Source organism: Panthera leo, chromosome F2 (genome assembly GCF_018350215.1).
Source record: "Panthera leo isolate Ple1 chromosome F2, P.leo_Ple1_pat1.1, whole genome shotgun sequence".
NCBI classification, from domain to species: Eukaryota; Metazoa; Chordata; class Mammalia; order Carnivora; family Felidae; genus Panthera; species Panthera leo.
The window spans coordinates 17,865,124-17,887,115 of NC_056695.1; the positions used below are offsets into that span (position 1 = coordinate 17,865,124).

The 21,992-nt window shown below is 34.8% G+C and overlaps 1 protein-coding gene across 2 annotated transcripts in view; it reads right to left on the reverse strand.

Annotated features, from left to right (window-relative positions):
* ARFGEF1 (ADP ribosylation factor guanine nucleotide exchange factor 1) overlaps positions 1-21,992 on the reverse strand; it is a 148,659-nt gene that overhangs the window by 42,734 nt on the left and 83,933 nt on the right. For both annotated transcript variants that reach the window (XM_042923790.1, XM_042923791.1), the window contains 10 exons: positions 21,435-21,669; positions 14,445-14,544; positions 14,200-14,339; positions 13,985-14,093; positions 13,099-13,300; positions 9,036-9,147; positions 8,493-8,698; positions 8,155-8,239; positions 3,830-4,001; positions 3,000-3,151 (listed from right to left, as the gene is read on the reverse strand). In XM_042923790.1, the coding sequence (XP_042779724.1) occupies positions 3,000-3,151; positions 3,830-4,001; positions 8,155-8,239; positions 8,493-8,698; positions 9,036-9,147; positions 13,099-13,300; positions 13,985-14,093; positions 14,200-14,339; positions 14,445-14,544; positions 21,435-21,669 (1,513 nt within the window). The remainder of the gene's footprint in view (positions 1-2,999; positions 3,152-3,829; positions 4,002-8,154; positions 8,240-8,492; positions 8,699-9,035; positions 9,148-13,098; positions 13,301-13,984; positions 14,094-14,199; positions 14,340-14,444; positions 14,545-21,434; positions 21,670-21,992) is intronic.

The window sequence follows — 21,992 nt, forward strand, 5'->3', positions numbered from 1 at the left end:
CTCTGTGCTGACAGCTCAGGGCCTGGAGCCTGTTTCAGATTCTGTGTCTCCCTCACTCTGACCCTCCCCCGTTCATGCTCTGTCTCTCTCTGTCTCAAAAATAAATAAATGTTTAAAAAAATATATATATTTATTTAGAGAGAGTGAGAGAAAGAGTATGTGAGTGGGGGAGAGGGGCTGAGGGAGAGAGAAAGAGAATCTCAAGTAGGCTCCATACTCAGCACAGAGCATGATGGGGGGCTCAATCTCATGACCCTGGGACCATGACCTGAGCCAAAATCAAGAGCTGGATGCTCAACTGACTGAGCCACCCAGACACCCCAAGATCTAAAAAGTTTTTAAGATTATTAAAGAAAACAGGATTACCCAAAGCTGTGTTTGTAACATCAGAAAGTTTAGAAGTATATAATCCCTAAACAAAGGAACATAAACCTTAGTACCTAATTTCTAGTCCTAGCTTTGCCTCTCTGAACCTCACTATCGTCCTCTTCAATACCTGGACTGCCACTATAGAGAGATGCTTTAGGAAGCACATGAGGTGCAATACTTTTAAAATATGAAGTACCACATGGAAGTAATAAATTACACATTCTATTGTAAGTAAAGAAACAGCACATCTATTCAGAAACCTGTGTAATATTTTATACAAGAAGTATAAATGGTTCTAAAGCCAGTGAAAAATATGTTTAATTCCACCAGGAATTAAAGACAATGACTTCTCCTATCAAACTACCCCTAAATAATATCCAGGGGACATTGCAATTATTCATTCATAACTATGTAATCCTTTGTAAACTACAATTTGGCAGTATGTAAAAAGATACTTAATATTTATATCCCTTAATATATCACATCCTAGAAACCTCTCATTCATTCCTCTACCCAGTCAATGCTTGTTTATTGAGCACTTACTACAAGCTAGGAATTGTGCAAGATATTGGGAAAAGTAAACAGAACAGTCCCTTACCTCAAGTCTAGTAAAGAGATAGATATTAAATTTTAAAATAAGTCAATGTATAAATACCAACTGTTAAAAATACAATAAAGGATAAGTATAGCACATTATTAAAAGGACCAAATTTGGAAGGGGCAGAGCAGGGCAGAACTCTCTGAGAAGGTAACATTTAAAGTGGAAACCACTTGGGCAAAGAAGGAAAGAGCATTCTACATAAAAGGCACAGCTTGTAAGAATGTTCTGAAGACAAAGTAATTTAGGACATTCTAGAAACTGATGTTATGTTAGTGTGACTGCAGCATAGCAAGAAATCTAGCAATGAGGCTGGAAAGGCAGGTGGAGCCAGAGGATGTTGTGGGTGCGTTAATTTCATCATGTATCATGCAAAGTCAGTGAAGGGTCTTAACAAGGCAACATTTCATTTTGTATTTTAAAATGATCAGTCTGGCCTCTGTAAATGGATAAGAGGAGCACAAAAATAGACATAAGAATACTAGTTAGGACATTATAATATTAAAGGTAAGAAATGAGGATGTCTGGAGAGGTTAATGGCAGTAGAAGTGTTGGTGAAAGGAAAGATTCTTAATTCTAGCTTAGAAGATGTTTGCATAAACTAGAACTAATCTAGAGCACAGATAATAAAAGCTATTTATGAAGAATTTTTAATGATATGGGGAAATACTATGTGAGAAACAGCAGACTATAAAATTCTGCACATAGTATGATCACAACTGTTCAAAGAAAGTAGTATATAAACATATTAACAGAAGTTTTTTCTGAGTGATAGAACTATGGCTGGTTCCTGCTCTTTTCATTCTCCACCTGCCCCCCAACCAAACACATCTGAGAAGAAAAAGAAGAGTGTAAGATTATTTAAAACAAAACGAGAAGCTGGTGTATACAATTTGTTTCATAAAAAGTGTTTCTTATATTTTAACATCATTTTCTACATTATTTCCAAAGATAAGGCTACTTATCTTTTATACTCCACTATTTAATACTGCCTCCCTAGCACCCCATCCTCTAATTCTTCATCAAGTTTCAGAAATAAAGTTATCCCATACACCTTGAAGTAAGAGTAGAATGATAAAACTTGAGAGCTAAAAGAAAGCACAGAAATCTTACAGTCCTCTTTTACTGCCCATGCATATGTGTCCTTAATGTCCAAAAAAGAACTCAAATTATGATCTTCAGCTTCCACAGGCAATCTTCCCACACTGTCTCACGAACTGGAATGTACTTGACCCCTTTTCCCTTTTCAAATTTGACTACACTCTCTACTTCCCTATAATCCTTAGTCACTGCTTACTTTGCAATTTGGAGAAAGGGTAGGAATATAGGACAGGAAAATGAAGAAGGAATAGGCAATCAAATTGTAAGGAACCAGTAGTATCATTCTTACTAGGTCAACCTATAAATGTAAATAATGCTTGTTTTGTTCTCCACTTTACTCTCTGTGCTCCAGGCGTACTCAGAACCCACATAGGAGATCCTGGGCCAGAAGCTCAAGAAATTTTAGGTAACTCCAAAGGCTTAATTAAATAGATGTCATTTAACGAAAACCAGGCCAAGGATTAATGATCATTCTCTGAAATTTTTCTATTCTTATTTCTTAAGATCAAACATTTATTAATTACCATTAGTGTATACTTTTTCTCATTCTCTTTAAGAAAAAATTTTTATTTGCTGTATCGTAAATAACATTGCTTTTGCTTCCAGGTCCTCACTAATGGGCTAGAGATCACTATATTTCCTTAACTTAAAAACATGCTGAACAAAACTGTACATAAATGTATACTGCAATCAAAAGTTATTAGTAACTCTGGGGGCACCTGGGTGACTTAGTCAGTTAAGCATCTGATTCTTGATTTCGGCAGGTCATGATCTCATGGTTGGTGAGACTGAGCCCCACATCAGGCTCTGCCCTGAAAGTGAGGAGCCTGCTTGGTATTCTACTCTCTTCCTCTCTCTATGCCTCTCTCGCACATTTGTCTCTCTTAAAATAAATACACATTAAAAAAAAAAAAGTTATTAGAACTCTTACCTTAAACATAGGCCTCACATGCTCCAAATGTGTTGCACTTGTAAAAGGTGCCTGAACGTGGCTCACGGCTTCCATGAGTGCTTTTGCTGTCTTGGCCATCTGTTCCATTTCTAAGTTATACAGAAGTCTTCTTTGTTTTTCACTGGCTACATCTGAAACAACAAACACTATTAGCATTTAAAAAATAAATCATTTAAGAATGCTTTGATATTTTACTATAAAATAATAAATGCCACCAATTAATACTAATTAGATATAGTCTTAAAAAACCAGATACAAAAGGTCACATAAGGTGTGATTCCATTTATATGAAATATCCAGAGTAGGTAAATCCATAGAAATAGAAAGCAGACTGGTGGCAGCCAGAGGCGGGAGAGAGGGAGATAATGTGAAGTTTAATCTTAAACCTTCCGCATCTCCTTGAATCACCCCTACTTCCAGTTTCTGTTTATGTGTAACAATAAATGAAAAGACAGAACTGTGTTGCTTGTAGAGGAGGCAGGAAAAGACTGAGAGTTGAGGTCTGTCTGTTGGGGTTCCCTAAGCAGTCTCACTGACCTCCTAATCCATGCTGAGATTTACTACCACATTAATTGACAAGTATGTATTAAATGCACACTAAATCATGAATATTATGTAGCATTTTCTTTGATCACTGGTCAGTGCTATCTTTATTCAGAATGTGGAAAAACATAAAATCAGATCAGCAAACTGTATAATACTTTTCATTAGAGTAGTATCTGACTTACTCTAAACCAAGTGAAAAAAAACTTTTAGCAAACCGCATTTTTCCTCTGAACAATCAGAATTCAGTTGATTTGGATACTTACTTTGTTTACTTGATTTTGTAGGGATTGTTAGTTCTTTTGTTTCTTTCATTGATATCTTTTTTCCAGCTATCTCATTATAGATGGCTGACAGATACTCTTCAGGAAGGTCTTTACTGTCATTGATACCTCTATTCATCTTAATGTATTGTTCCTTTGTCATTTTATTTTTAACCTAGAAATGAAAAACCATTTTAATTCCTAAAACTCCTATTTTAAGAATTTGAATACTTTTAGAAGAGAATTTATAAATACTTTGAGGACAGGACAGGGCAAATATTCAGTGAAACATATTTAAATGAGAAAAGGAAGTCACCGAAAATGAAGGTAATGTAGAGAAGACCTATCCTGGCATATGCTATTAACCTTGCTCTGATGTACACATATATAATTTGTAACAAGAAACAGGGAAATCGAATAATGAAATTATTTGGTTTTGCCCAAGGTTTAAGAGTTCTAGCTAGAGTCTTTAAAAAAAAAGGACCATGACAAGTATTAAAAGCATGGTATCAAAAAGATTCAAATCTTAGTGGGGGGGGGGGGGGGAGCAGAAATATGTTGTAAAGATTTAAAAGCTAATTTTACATAACAGTGGATACAAAGTAATAGCCGAATTTATTTAAATCAGATAACAGTTTCTTTGACTGACTCATTGTGGTAAATGAAGGTTAGGTGATCTGGGTCAAGTGTCCTCAGAACATTTTGTCTTGTTAAGAGTACTCTGACCAGGAATGTCTTACAGCATACCTTCATCAATCTGTGGAGTACAAGCTTGTAATTTGTAAGATGCAGCCCTGTCACCAAAGTTGAGAACTAGCACAACCAAAATGTTTTTATCTGGACAAAACCCAGAGAAATTACAGGCTGTGTTTGTTTGGTTCCAGACTACAGCAGTAAAGTGAATATTGCAATAAAGTGAGTCAAATTAATTTTTTGGTTTCCTAGTGCATACAAAAGTTATACTTACACTATACTATCGTCTATCAAGCATTATGTCTTACAAAAACAATGTACATATCTAAATTCAAAAATACTTTATTGCTAAAAAATGCTAACCATCATCTCAGCTTTCAACAAGTCATAATCACTGAACACAGATCACTGTAACAAATGTAATAATAAAGAAAAGTTTGATATATTGTGAGAATCACCAAAATGTGACAGACCCATGAAATAAGCAAATGCCATTGGAAAAATGGTGCTGATAGACTTGCTTGATGCAGGGTTGCTACAGGCCTTCAATTTGTAAAAACACTATTACCTACAAAATGCAGTATATATATATATTTAAATATATATATATGTACACACAAATATATACACACACACACATATTTAATTAAATATATTCCTACCATCTCCCATGAAGAATTTAAGGCATTCTAAAGATAAGGCTCTTCCTGTAAATTTATAAGACACATAGAAAGCAAGCAAGTCCTAACTTTAAAAACTCATCTTGGGGCACCTGGGTGGCTCAGCTGGTTAAGCGTCCAACTTCGGCTCAGGTCATGATCTCACAGTTGGTGGGTTTGAGCCCAGCATCGGGCTCTGTGCTGACAGCTCAGAGCCTGGAGCCTGCTTAGGATTCTGTGTCTCCTCTCTCTGCCCCTCCCCCAGTTGTGCACTTGCGCACATGCACGCTCTCTCTCAAAAATAAACAGTAAAAAAACAAACCAAAAAACCCTCATCTGAGTCAGCACCAAAAATAAATAAACAAACGAACGAACGAATGAAGGAAGTTTCACCTGAAGTTCTGATAAATACTAATTAACAATGACATAGGGTTACTAAAATAAAAGACCATATAAGTGCTGTCAGTAAGAGGCTAAAAAAGAGAAACATTACCTGGAAATCTTAAGCATGGCATGTTGTTTTTAGTATTGTACCAGAGACAAAAAGAAGTCTTGGTAAAAAATCTGAGGTAGCTGTATATTATGCTTGTGCATCTGGGTTGGGAGGTGGAAGTGGGAGTAGGGAATACACTAATTTCAGGTACCCCAAATAAAAATACACTGCTCAAACAGAACACAGTGGTATTCTGGAAGTAGGATAACACATAATCCTACTTTTCCTTTTCCTGCTTATCTTTTATGGAACACCCTACTCTTGACTTTTGTTTTCATGCACTTAAATTAAGCTGTGTTTAGTTTTAGTATTTAAATCCCTTATTACAATGTAGATTAATATACACTAAAAATTAAATGTGTTCTAAGTATGCCTCAAATTTTTAAAAAATTCATTGACTCACACAATATATAAAAGGTGGTCTAACTATAAATATTCTAGGTAAAAAAGGAACATAAATGACTTGTTTAAATATTTTAACTTTGAAAAACAACTAAGAATGAGAAGAATTAGTTTTAAGGAATTCCTTTAAAGTCACCTGTGTTCTTTAAAAATGGTGTCATTTGTTATAGTTCATGTGGTCCTGAATCAAATCATATGGGGTCATGATTATGGGTTCAATTTTTTTTTTTTTAAGTTTATATATTTATTCGAGAGAGATGGAGACAGTGCGGGTGGGGGAGGGGCAGAGGGAGAGAGAGAATCCCAAGCAAACTCCACGCTGCCAGCACAGAGCTCGACGTGGGGCTCAACTTCACAAAACTGTGAAATCATGAACTGAGCTGAAACAGAGATGCTTAACCAAGAGCCAGCCAGGCACCCCTAGTTCAGTTTTCTAATTGAAGTTTCCTTCACCGCAACTTATAAGCTGTTCTGTGGCTGCAGGCTGCATATAAGGACACGAGGTCAGCCAGCAGCAGTCTGACACAGTGCAGTTAACTACTGCCAGACCAGGATTCCACGCACATGCTCTATGAACACAAACGAGTGCCACGAAGACAGAACACTGTTCTCAAGATGTTTCCTAACGGATATGTGTTCAGAAATTTTTAACAATCTGGGTCCTATGAAAGAACATTGAAGGAAGTTTCAGTATTTCCTCAAAATACCTTACACAAGAATGTACATGTGACACAGATGCACAGAACACTGACAATTCATTTACAGAACCAAATTCTTTAAAAATATAACATTCTAAAAACAAATGGAGGTAGTATATTGGTTTGGACCAAAACACCAGACAGAAAACTGTGATATGAAGTTATCCAAATAGGTCAGTATCTGTAGACTGCCTTATAATAGGAAAAAAGTATGCTGCATAATAAAAACCGGAAAGTGAGCTGCTTTAACTATACTCCCAGCAATATAACAAAAGGCAATTTTTAAATGACTAAAATATTAAATCACTTTTTAAGAAAGGTCTATATAAAATCAAGTAAATCGCTGGTAAATGCATAGCTGTTGAAGGTAACTCTGTATATAATTCCCATTCATACATTTGATACATATTTTCCATATAAGCCTTGCCTTAAACATCTCCAAACACACACACACACACACACCCTATATTGCAAAATTTAATCTCAACCTTTAAATAAATTTTAATTTTTCTAATACCTCTTGGATTAGTAATAGTTTATTTCACTTCCTAAGAATAATAGATATCATTAGATGCCTATCCACAAGTACAAAGAAATTCTTGCAAATAGATAAATTTATGAAGATAATTTTCCCCAAAGATACTCAAAGCATGTTTTTGAAACTAAGCCTGAAATACCTAAAACTTATAAAAATAAATTTTTTTTTGCTAATGGATATCAGAAATCAAGTGACAGTACCTTAGTATTTAAGAAGGAACTACAAATTTTAAGAAACAAATGAAAGTTTGAACACTGCCTGGATATCTAATACTTTAAAATTATTGTTAATTTTTAGATGTAATGGTATTGTGGTTATTTTTAAATAGACTGTGTGTCTTTCAGAGATATACACTGAAATAAATACAGATGAAATGATACCTGGGATTTACTTCAAAATGATCTGGGAGAGAGAGAAAGGATAAAAGTTGAATAAGACTGGCCATAAGTCGGTAACTGGAAGCTGGTTGATAGGCACATGCAGGATTCCCATACTAATCACTCTGTTAAGTTTGAAATGTTTCAAAGAAAAAATGCCTATATACAGGGTTTTTCCATGTTGTATTAAGTATAGGCAGAAGAATATATGCATATTCTTACGATAAAATTTATCTTAAGCTTTATATAGCTGTCAATCATGGGACAAATATAGACTTATTTTGCAAATGTCTAAAAGTCTAATTAGAATTATTACCAGAAACTGCATTTGTAAATTGTACACTACACCGCATTAAATACTCCCATTTGGTGACGAGTTTCACTAAATAAGATTAAAATTTCAACTATTACTTACTGAATTCAAAAGAACGTAGTTAATGTGTACTATCTGTTACATGGAGCACATACCTGTGGACTGTGAAGATCTGTGGTCAGCATGATAATTGAGTAAGCCAAAACATAAGCAGTATCTGCACTAGCAAAAAGGGTTTGTCTGAAAAAATAAATGTATCATGTTATAAACTTTTATTGTTTTACACTTGCATTTAAATAAATCAAACCCCCTTACTTTTCTCTTTCAGGATTTATGTTTTAGCTCATACTACAATTTTTTTCACGAAAACATCCATCACTTCTAAATTGGAGACAATCTAAATTCTGAGAGCAGGAGACAATGAATCTCCTGATGTTCCCTAGCATAGTGATAGCTGGCAACCCATAAGTGCCTGAATTTGAATCTTGCTTACCCTTGGTTGCATTCTAGGTATCTCGCAGCAAATTTTTCCATCAATCGATCAATTTTCTGAGCTTCCCCTGGAAGACGGAATCCTTCCAGAAACATACGAAGAGCTGAAACAAAGTCCTTTCCTGAAAAGTCGTGTTGGTCCACATATGCATACATGACTTCTTTGTTAAATTTATCATTATCTCCCAGGAACTCACCCACTTGAGTCTAAAGAACAAAAGATTAAAAAAAGGATATCCTAATGAAATGCTACATTTGCCACAGAGACATTTAAAAAGTAGAAAAATCTGTAAGATTCACAGGTTTTGTCTACAGGGTTAACTATTTCAAACATGAAGCTAAAAAGTTAAACACACTAAATGTGTTTATTAAAAAAATGATATTCGTTTGAGTTTAGAAAATTAAAAAGCAAAAATAAGAATACCTAGGTTATTTTTTAAGTTTTATTATATACATAGGGCATTTTGAAGGGAAAACAGTATGTAGCATTATGTAATTAAGGAATTTTACAGAAAAGGTTAGAATAAAAAAATGGTATTCTTACTGAGTCTAATCTTTCCTCTTGATGTAAGAATTGGGCTATATCTTCAGATGTAGTGCCAAGCATCCCTTGTTCTTGAAGGTACTGTATTCCTCTCTTTGGTTTCTTATTAAATCTAGATGATGTTAAAGTTAATAGAAACATTAGAAAATCTTTTGCATTTCCCTGAAAAGATCTTAAACTACCAGTAAATTAATTTTCTAATACCACTAGAAAATAGTTTACTCAACATAATCAATACATAAATATACAGAAATTATTACATTATACAAAGTTTTATTTTTCTTTTAAGAGTCTCAAGCAAAAGACCATATTTATCAAAGATATGGACCAGTTCACAGACTATATGAGATAATGTCAATTTGAGTAAGGATATAAATACTAAATGTCTCATGTTTTTAATATATATATTCACCTTGATGCTCAAGTAATCTTGGTTCATTCCACATACACCCAGTGATTAATTCTAAGTTTCCTGCTTTTAAAGTAAAGAACTTGATTTTGGTGACTGTTTTAACCATGATCTGACATCATTATTTCCTTTATGAAAAAATTCCTACATAACCAACGCTTTCAAAGGCAAGTCCAAACCGACTAGACTGATACACAAAATCTTTCTCAACATAGCTCCAGTTCATCTCAACCCCTCTCACCCATCTACTCCCAAATACCCTATTCTCAATTCCTAAGCATAATGCATTTCTGCAGTCTATTTCCTCTACATGACCTTTACTTGTTCCATTCATTTTCTGTGGAACTCTCATTCATGCTTAGAGATCCAGTTCAAATGTCACCTCCTTGTTTCCACATCATTTACTCTCTACTTTTATTGCACCACTAATTACTTTGGTCCCTCATCACCTGTCACCAGGGTACTACAATAGTTCTTAAATGGTCTTGCTAGCTTTGGTTCTGCTCTCATTCTAACCCATCTTTCAGGCTACTGGCAAAGACATCGTTCCAAAACAGAAACTGATGCTGCGGCTACTATGACTAAAATCCTTCATACATAGTAAGCTAAAGCCAAGAACAAGACAAAAACTTGTTCCCATGGAAAATAAGGCCTCTGTAATCTGGATCCAACTCAATGCTCTCATTTCATTTTCTGTGACTGCTACCCCAACCCTGCCTCTGCTATCCTGAACAGTAATCCTCAAATGTCCCTTTCCTCCGTGCTGCTGCACATGCCATTCTCTTTGTCTGAAATGTCCTCACCTGTTCTAATGACTCCTGTCAAGTCCTAATTCATACCATAAATTAAAATCAAACATTTTTCACTGAGATAAGCACAATCTCTGCCCTCTAGAAGCTCTCTCCCTAATAAAATAAACACGATTTTTAAAAATTGTAAAAGTGCAACAACTAATGTATTCACAAGGTAAGATAGCACAGAAGAGAAATGACTAACAGAGATGGTTGTGATATATTTCCTGGGGAGGGGACTGTGAAACTGGGCTTTGAAGAATGATTACACAGTTCATAAAGAGTAAGAAAAAAACATCCTAGAGAGGAAGGAGTCATACTAATACATGGACGCATAAAACAGCATGACGTTAGAATAAACAGCTCTGCATTGTTGGAAGGCTGAAATGAGATAAAGAAGTGGCAGGTGATGAAGCTTAGAGTCCAGCAGATCCATATCATGAAGGGTATTATATCCAATTATAAGAAACTGTGACTTTATTCTCTAAAAGCAGAAGTGGGGAGAAATAGAAGCTTACTTTTATTCAAGAGAGATCACTCTAGCTAAGTGTGAGAAAAGACTAGAGAATAAATAAGACCAAAGAAAGGTAGGCCAATTAAAAGACTGCACTAGTCAAGGCAAGAAATGGTGATGGTTTGACTTGAGAGAACAATTGTGGGAGATGGAGAGAAGAGATAAATAGCACAGATACTTAGGAAGTAGAATCAACAGAATTTAATGACAGATTAGATCCAAGGGGAAAATCTAAGTAACTCCCAGAATTCTAGCGTACAAATTTAGTAGCCTGCTGGGGTTACTAGCCTAAATAAGAAATACAGAAACAGTAGTTTTCTGTTTGTCTTTTAGACAATCTAATCTACCAATATATTTTTGGTAGATGTATTAGGGAATTGATTATGGAGAGAACGGAGACTGATAAATTCGGTGATGGACAATACTGAATGTGAGAAGCTAAACAGTATCCAACAGAGTTGTCCAACAGGTAATTACAGACATGATTCTGGACTTCCGTAGAGGTATTTATGTTAAAAGTAATAGTTGGGAGCAGTGACACGCTAGCACATACAAAGTGAATCATGAAAAAGAGTACGATCACCTAGGAGAAATTACAAAATAAGAAAAGAACTGAGGGACAGAACTCTGGAAATGCTAAGCTGTATTCAGGAGATAAACAGCCCATAACAAGACTGAGATGACAAGGGTCAAAATGGTAGGAGGAACAGGACAGAGTGGTGCCACAAACAGTCATGGAAGAGTGTAATGGGAGCACAGTGACATGAAAGCATTCTCAAAGAAGTATGAAGCAGAGATCAAGTCCAGGGGCTGAAAGCAGTAGAGACTAAGGAGACCACTCTGAAGTCCTGTCACGACTCCCTCTCACTCCCAAGTACCACAAACAGAGCTACCATACCTTGGCAGCACTTTGTCTACTATTATAGACTGGACAGAGTACTATTCAAAAAAAAAACTATTTTGCTCATATTATATTCACTGTACTCTTAAATACAAGACCCAGTGCCTTCATGGTTCTTGGCACACAGTCCCAAACACCAAATATATGTTTGCAGAGTAACCAGAATTTCAATATGAATGTCTAATTATACATACTAGACCTTGAGTCCCTCAGAAGCCATGTCTGTTTCATTCATCAAGTTTCCCTAGGACCTTGCATAATGTCAGGAACAGATGGGACTTTGATAAATATTGACTGAAAAACTGGAATGAGTGAAGTATTAGTGGCTATTTCCTGAGGCAATTTTGCAAGATTTTATAATTTTATCACCAAAACATGTGCATGCATTTTGTCAACTTTTTTATATTAATGATTAAAAAAATGGAAACTTGAACATTCACCAAAAGGCACTGCTTAAGAGTTAGGAAGAAATGCTTTCCAGTAGAAGGAGCAAACCATGTAAATGTACACGGGAATTTTTAACAGTTTATAAGTAGCTAGATTCATGGAGAAATGCCAGCAACTTCATTTTTCCTCACAGCTTCTCTTTGAAAGAGATGGGCAATTACAGGGAATAAAAGCAGCATGGTACTACTTAGACAGGAAACAGTCCAGGAGCAGGCTTATGCCATAAAGCTTAGTGGGAAAACAGACTTCCCAAGATCTGGGTCTGGTAGAGTAGCCAGGTTGGAAATGGAAGTTATCACCTAATCAACATATAAAAATGACATTGATAACAAGGGATCAATAACAAGAGTAGCACATTTGTAGGGGTGCCGGGGTGGCTCAGTCGGTTTAGGGTCCAACTCTTGATTTCGGCTCAGATTGTGATCTTGCAGTTCATGGGACTGAGCCCTATGTCAGGCTCCATGCTGACAGCACGAAGTCTGCTTGAGATTCTCTCTCTCTGTCTCTCCCCCACTCATTCTCTATCTCTCTCAAAAGAAATAAATTTAAAAAAAGAAAGCAAATTTGTAACTCAACTGGAGAAAATATAAAACCTATAAAGGAGAATGCTAGCTAGCGATTAGAAGTCTCATACTATAAATTTTTTGACCTGTCATCTGCTTAGGAAATATAATGGGGATTTTATAATTGAGCTACTAATTGAACAATGCAAAACTACACAGATGATATACTAATCAACAGCATATAATATACACTGCAAAATTAATTTAACGTGCGCTATAAGGGTCTGTTGGGCTAGACGACAATAAACAAGGAGAGCTGAATAAGGAGCCACCAAAAGTCTTGGATGTAGGAGAACTATGCCCAGTTTTAGTCAATGAAAGGTGATAATGAGAAGGGAACAGAAATAATCTGAAGATGTAGACAAACCCAGGGAAAGGGTGATACTGTACTAGCAGAAGGATATTCAATAACATTCCTCCTTAAAATTGGACACTCACAAATCTATTCCTTGTTCTATTATTTCTTTTTGTTGCTTTAGGACTTCAAACTGTTCTGGATTATCAGTGCCAGACATCTGTGTACTGTAGCTGCCTATTCCTGATGATGATGTTGACTCCAGGGAATTTAAACTTCCGTATCTGTTTATTGTCTCAGGGTGTTTGATTTCATTCGTCTCTTGTTCTAAGGGTTTTTCCTGACCTGTAAGTAGAAAGACTGATACAGTAAATCATTCTTTCAAAGAAAAAAAATGTAAAAGGTTAAAAAAAAAATTGTCAAGTAAGGCAAGATATTTTAATGCTTCTTAGATAATTATGCAATACAAACAATTAGGTGCCATCCCAGACAATATACTTTGATACTAAAACACACTGCAATTAGTATCTGTGTAATTTGCACCATTAAAAGTTCTTTTTGTAGTTGCAGTGCTAAGTATCCACTGCGTTTCTGCTCTCAGCTCATGCCACAGAAGGAATAGTTTCCCCTCAAAGGACTGCTGACTGATGTAATACTAGGGTAGACCTGCAGCATGAGTTTTTCTCCTAGTAAGGGTAAATGCCAAACACAGATGAACAAATCAATCTTAAAACATCTTGGCTTGTATAGGTTTCTTCTATAATTATCTTTTACTTAAGTTGCATAAATATTCTTCACTTTAATGTGGTATTTAAAGTATTTCAAGGAAGATTTAGAAAGAAAAAGTTTGGACAACTAAGTTGGAAATACATAATTCTAAAGCTCATATTGAACTCATACAGAATGCTTCTTTATCAGCTAAATGAGCAAAGAGGTCACTAAACTGGTCTAATGGCAACTGGAATTATCCTCTCGCAAGTATCATTTACTTGAAATGACAAAGAATTATAACTCAAAATGCCACCTTACCAAGAGTTGTCTGAGAGTTGGGATTCACATACTGATCCTTACTCCATTCAACCATACACTTCAAAATCGACACTAAGCATTCTAAGCCTTTTTTCCTCAGGCTCAGTTCCTACGAAATAATTCATAAAAAGAATAAAACAAAAAGCTCTTTAAAGGAAAACACATAGCTCTTCCTTGGCCAAGTTTAAATTTGAAAGTGCTTTTAAAGTTCTTACCTGAACATTACTCATACCAAGTTCTTGACTGCCCCGTCCTTGAGCAATTTTTGATAGATCATTTACTAGTCTTTCAAATATATTTGCTGCATTTAAGTCACAGTCATAGTTTACATAAATATCCACTACACTCTGAGCATCTGTAACAATATAATATATTACGTTTAACAAGAAGCATCTGGTATAGGAGTATAGTAAATATCTCTTAATAAGAAAAGATAATAAAGAAGGATAATTTCAAATACCTGCACAGATCCTTGTCAATGTCTGAATAACCATCCATTTGTGGTCAAATGAGCTGGTAGAAGTTTCCAAAATGTATAGGAAAATTTCTTTAAAGAACACCTGTGATTAGGGAAAAACTTCTGTTTAAAATATTGTTTATAATTCATATATATGATCACTTTTTAAATATCCCAAAGCTATAGAGCAGAGATTATGACCCAGGCTCCTCTGGAGTCCTTTTGAGTAGTCCTTGTAGTAGGAGCACTGCACTTCACAATATTTTGTTTGCTATCACACAGCCACTACAAAAGAAATCTGCAAAGATCTGGAGCTCCTCTGCATGATAATTTCATGAACACATTTATAAAACCAATGTTTCATACTTCACTGTTTAATCCCCCAAAGAGTATAAATTATATTCTGTTCATCATTTATGTTTTACAGACATCATAGTACCAGGTGTTTAATTTTCCTAGATTTAAATGTACCTAATGTTCTAACCCACACAATAAAAATAATGTCTTACACTATGGTATTTTTTTATAAGTACTCTTTTGGGGCGCCTGGGTGGCTCAGTCACCTATTAAGCCTCCAACTCTTGATTTCAGCTCTGGTTACGATCTAACAGTTTGTGAGTTCCAACTCTTCCTCAGGCTCCACACAGTGTAAAGCCTGCTTGGGATTCTCTCTCTGCCTCTCCCCTGCTTACGCACACATCCGCACTCTCTCTCTCAAAATAAGTAAATTTAAATTATAATTACTCTCATGGTGGAAATCTCTACTGTCTGTAAACAAATTATTTTTCAGTATTTTTTACCCCAAATAATGTCAAATACAATAAGTTAATCAACCTAATTAAACAAATTATGATTTAAGAGCTAAGAAAGAATTTTTAGATTCAAATTTATTTTGGAAAAATGACTGATTTAAGAGGGGATAACAAAACAAAACGAAACAAAACACCAGAAGTCACATATTAACCTTTGTGAAGGTTATGTGCTCCAGAAATTCATACTGATAACATGAGGTGACTAACATCTTCTCCCTCCTAATTGGGTGAGGTACCAACTGAGGTAGCCCAAAAGAAATGTGCTTTTCTTTCACAAAATCCAATACATTTCTATTACTTCCTTAATGTCACCACCATTTCCTGTAAGACCATAACTTTTTAAGAAGGAGGGACTGGGTTTTTCTTGCTGAGTACTGTGTCCACACTGCAAGGCATAAAGTAGGCAACCAATAAATACTTACATAGAACATACAAAATGTATGTTAATTGACTATTTATGTTATCGGTAAAGCTTCCAGTCAACAGTAGGCTATTAGTAGGTAATTTTGGGGTAGTCAGAAATTTAACGTGGATTTTTTGCTATGCAGGAGGTGTCGCTAGCCCTGTTTCGTTCAAGGGTTAACTGTATACAGAATCCAAAAACAGAATACACATTCTTCTTAAATGCACGTGGAACACTCTCCAGGACAAATCACATGTCAAACCACAAAACAAGTCTCAAAAATTCAAGAAGAGTGAAATCATAGCAAACATCTTTTTCAACCACAAATGTTTAAAATTAGAAATTACAAGAAGAAAAATGGAAAAACTACAAATATGTGGAGATTAAACAACACATTACTGATCAACTGGGTCATAACTACCTAAAGTAAAAAGAAAACAAATACAACACCCCAAATTCTGTATGATGCAGCAAAAGTGGTTCTAAGAGGGGAATCACAGCAATACAAGCCTAAAGCCTACTTCAAGAAACCAGAGAAATCTCAATTAAACAGCTTAACTTTACACCTTAGGTAATCAGAAAAAGAAGAATACATGGAACCTAAACTCAGTAGAAGGAAGGAAATAGTAAAGATCAGAGTAAAAAATAATAAATATGGACTAAAAAGACAATAGAAAAGATCAATAAACAATTAGCTGATTCTTTGAAAAGATAAACAAATTGACAAACCTTCAGGTAGACTGACCAAGAAAAAAAGAGACAGGGCTCAAATGAAATCAGAAATGAAACAGTAGGTTACAACTGATTACACCAATATAAAAAGATCACAGAAGACTACTATGAACAATTATATACCAGCAAATGGGACAACTAGAGGAAATGGATAAATTCCTAGAAACACACAATCTTCCAAGACTGAATCAGGAAGAAATAGAAAATCTGAATAGACCAATTACTAGAAAGGAGACTGAATCAGTAATCAGTCCCTTCAATCACTGGTGTTGGGCAAACTGGACAGCTGTATGCGAAATGATGAAATTGAACCACTATCTTACATCATATGCAAAATTAACTCAAAATGATTAAAGACTTGAAGGTAAGACCTTTAACCATAAAACTCCTAGAAGAAAACATAGGTGGTAAGCTTCTTGACATCAATCTTGGTGATGTCTTTTTGGATCTGATTCTAAAGGCAAGGGAAACAAAAGCATTAAACAAATTAAACAAATGGGACTATATCAAACTAAACAGCTTCTGCACAGTGAAGAAACCACTATTATTGAATGGAAGAAGACATTTGCAAACCATATATTTAATAAGGGGTTAATATCTAACATATATAAAGAACTTACACAACTCAATAGCAAAAAACAAAACAAAACAAAACAAAACAAAAACCCAACCAATTAAAAACTGGGCAGAGGATAAAAACAGACATTTTTCCAAAGGAGACATACAGATGGCCAACAGGCACAATGAAAAGATGCTCAATCAGGGAAATGCAGGGGCACCTGGGTGGTTCAGTAGGTTAAGCATCCAACTTCAGCTCAGGTCATGATCTCACAGTTAGTGAGTTCGAGCCGCGGATCAGGCTCTGTGTAGACAACTCAGAGCCAGAAGCCTGCTTCGGATTCTGTGTCTCCCTCTCTCTCTGCCCCTTTCCCACTCATGCTTTGTCTCAAAGCATGCTTATTTTCTCAAAAATAAGCAAACATGAAATATATATAAATACATATATACACATACATATTCATATAAATATATAAATGTATGTATATACCTGGGAAATGCAAATCAAAACCACAACAAGAAACCACCTTAAACCTATCAGAACATCTATTATCCAAAAGATAAGAAATAACAAGTGTTGGCAAGGATGTAGAGAAAAGGGAACTCTTGTACAGTTTACAATGTAGCACAGCTACTATTGAAAACAGTATGGAGGTTCTTCAAAAGATTAAAAGTAGAGCTACAATATAATCCATCAATTCCACTAATGGATATCTCTACAAAGAAATGAAAACACTAATTTGAAAAGATAGATGATCCCTATGTTTACTGCAGCATTATTTACAATAGACAAGATACAGGAACAATCTCCAAGTCTACTGGTAGATGAATGGATAAGGAAGATAGGATATTTATGTACAATGGAACACTACTCAGTCATATAAAACAAATCTTGTTATCTGCAACAACATGGATGAATCTTGTGGGTATTATGCTAAATGAGATAAGACAGAGAAAGACAAATACTGCATGATTTCACTTACATGTGGAGTCCAAAAAACAAAAAAACAAACAAAAGGAAACAAAGCCCCTGACTCCTAGATAAAGAAAACAGACTGGTGGCTGACAGAGGGATGAAGATGTGGAGGTGCAAAACAGGTCCAGGGCATTAAGAGGTATAAATTTTCAGTTATAAAATAAGTCTTGGGGATGTAATACCAAGTATGGGGAATATAGTTATAATTTTGTATTAACTTTGTAAGGTAATAGATGGTAGATTTATTACAGTGACCATCCTGCAATGTACACAAATGCTGAATCACTATGTTGTACACCTGATACTAATATTGTCAATTATATTCAACAAACAAATACATAAAAAAAAGTTTGGAACTCTCCAATTTATGGAATAAATAAAACCACTAGATTCGGAGAAAGAGGAAAATGAAAACTTTAGCTACTCTCTATGGATTATCAAACTGTACTAATAAGCAACAGCCTTCAATTGTATTTAAGACACCATGCTTATCAACAGGGGCTCTAGAAAAACCAAACTCAAAAAAAAAAAAGATTTAAAGAGCACCTATAACATAACGTATGTAGAGTAACAGTACTATCATAAACACTTTGTCTGCAAATAGATATTTTCTTGAAAAGTTGTGCATAAACTATTTTCTGATTTTCTGATATAAACATGTAAGTTAATGTCCATAGAAAAATCACATTACAGAAACTCTGAAGTGTATATTCTCATAAAATGAATATTCATGTAATAACAATTTCAACACTGCTTTGCAAATTTAGGTTTTCATATGTTGGCTTTGTTTTCTCCAACTAGAAAACAGCTTATCAAGCATTTGAGCATGTTTAGTATTTTCAAAAACAGATTTACATTTATCTTGTCTGATCCTCAATCTCCCCATAAAGGACAATGGAGAGTAAAATAAATGTAATCTCTTTAAATATACAGAACAGTATTAAAACAATTTTGTAATGAGAATCTATCATCTGAGGAGAAAGGAAATTTTTACTAGTAGTATTTCCTTTTAAATTTGTGCTTCCAAAATTTTTATATATTGAATAAATCTGCATTTAATTTGCATTTAATCTACAAAAATAGTAATCCCAATTTAAATGATTTTTGTGATATCTGGTTCCCTATGAATTTATATTTCACAGTCGTCTAAACAGTACTTTAAAAAGTTGCATTCAAAAATCTCTAAGTAAATGAATACAGTCTTTCAAAATAATCTAATGGCAATCCAAATGCTTCATCATCAAATGAAAGACTTTTGGGTTAGTATGGAAGCAAAAGTTCCTAAAGTTGGGTTTTTTTTAATCTCCTTCATTTGTAGTTCCTGAAGATAATGGGAAAAAACTATCAAAAAATAGCAACTACTCCTACCTAGTTAAATGCCTTCCGTTATTTTAACAGATATAAGACAAACTAAAATTTGGCAATATATATGTACCAGAAATTATTTCCTGTCCAAAATTTGGCCCCAATATAAAAACTTTTCACTTAAAATATCAAGGCTTTATTCAGTCTTATTCCCATAATATCCTATGTGAATTTTAATAGATACTGTAGATTAGTAATAAAGTGTGATTGTTTTAACCATCTCAAATCTCTGGGAAAATGATAATGTATCTGTTCTGTGAGCTAATGAATTATCAATCTTTAGTTAAGACTAAATATAAAATTTATAAGAATTATAAATAAGTAAAAGGTACTGGGGGATACAGGCTTCTAGTTATGGAATAGATAAATCACGGTAATGAAAAGTATAGTCAGTGGCATTTTAATAGCATTGTATGGTGACAGATGCCAGCTACACTTGTGGTGAGCAGAGCATAATGTACAGAGTTGTCAGATCACTATGTCGTACACCATACAGAGTTGTCAGATCACTATGTCGTACACCTGAAACAAATGTAACATTGTGCGCCAACTATACTTCAGTTTCAAAAAATTGTAACAATTAAAATGTAACCTGCCTATCAAACACATAGTTGAAAGCTAACTAGCATAAAAGCGAGGGTTTCTAAAATGTATAATGTCCCAACCAAGACAATATAATAACAACTGGTAAATGGAAACAAGCACCAATTAAGTCCAGTAAAACATAAATACCATTTTTAAATATTCAATTATTTGAAAGTGAAAACAAAAGATCACGAACTGATACACCTGCATTATATGTGCAGCCATGGCTGGAAAACTCCCTAATTTATTAGTTCTACCAAGTCTCTGGAAATATTTTAGCACCACATGACCATTCAGACCCGGGGATAAAACTTCAGAAATAAAATATACACATTAGAAAAATAATACAAAGCAAAAATTAAAATGTCAAATTCCTAAAATACAACCTTAAAAATATAATCCTTACTAATAATAGCCTCTTTAAAGTACCCAAGACTTCGATGGCTTAAAACCATATATATAAAGTATATTTTGCAACTTTCTTTTAAGATAACCAAATTTATTATTACATGCCATATACACAATGGCAAAATTATTGTGAGGGCCAAATTAACTCAAGACAACTAGAATCACTCAACCAGTATAAATTCCTTGAAGGCAGGAGCTGTGTCTTAATTTGATTTTGTATTCTCAGTGTTTACCCAGTGCTTAGTATTTCATAAGTACACGTTAGTTAAATGGGTAAATGGAAAAAAAAGCAGCATAGCTGACTCTTGAACAATGTGAGGGTCAGGGGCACTGATCACCACATACTTGAAATCCACATAGAACTTTAACTCCCAAAAACTTAACTACTAATACCCTACTGTTGACTAGAAGCCTTACAACAACATAAACATTCAACTAACACATATTTTGTATTATATATGTATTATATACTGTATTCTTATAATCAAATAAACTAGTGAAAAGAAAATGTTACTAAGAAAATCGTAAAGAGGTGGGGCACCTGGTTGGCTCAGTCGGTTAAGCTTCCAACCTTGGCTATTGGCACAGAGCCTGCTTTGGATCCTCTGTTCCCCTTTCTCTGTCCTTCCCTCACTCGTTCTCTCCCTCTCAATAAATACATAAACTTAAAACAAAGAAAAAAGAAAATAATAAGGGGGGGGTGCCTGGGTGGCTCAGTGGAGTAGGCATCTGACTCGATCTTGGCTCAGGTCACGATCTTGCAGTTCATGAGTTTAACTCCTGCACTCGGCTATGCAGTGTCAATATGGAGCCTGCTTGGGATTCTCTCTGAACATCCCTGGCTCGTTCGCTCGCTCCCTCTCTCTCTCAAGACAGAAAAGACAGAAAGAAAGGAAAGATAGGAAAGGAAGAATGAGGGAAGGAGGGAATCATAAGGAAGAGAAAATACATTTACACTACTGTACCTGCACTTAGTGAAAAAAGTTCACATGTAACTGGGCCTACTTAGTTCAAAGCACTATTGTTTAAGGGTTAACTGTTCACAACAATACACGAATATTATTTTACGTTCTGAAAAACCTTCCAGGGTATTAATAATCTGATTTAACATGAAACAAGCGAAATACCTAACAATGCCTAAATGCAGAACATACCTCAATTTGCATCTTCAGATGCGTCTTGAAGTTTGACAACAAAGTAAGAAATATGGAAAGAGAAAGCTCAAAAACCTCTGGAACAGATGAGACTCCATTTTTTGAGAGTGCAACACAGAGATACTGCTTAATAGCATTAATAAACATTTCATTTGTCCTGAAAACAGGTCCTGCATTCTGCAGAATGGATAGAAGTAACTGCAATGAAAGAATCTTGGATCGTAACTCATGAGACCTAAAATGTAAAAGAGAGGGCAAAGTATATGGACAAATTTAGTGTTATGGTATTAAAAGCTGTTCCAAAGATATTTCCTGGTACCACATAATTTCACCAAATTTTAAATAGAGAGGAACAGAAAAGTCTACAATGTAAACAAAGTACAGTATATGAATAATACTAATACTTCGCCATTAGTAATGGGTTAGTTCCCCTTATGTTGTCAAGAAGCACATAATTTCATAAACTTTTTAAATGGAAAACAATCATCCACACATATTTAAAATCAACATACTGTTCCACGAGACAAGAAAAATAAAGATTTATTCCTTCTTCCTTTC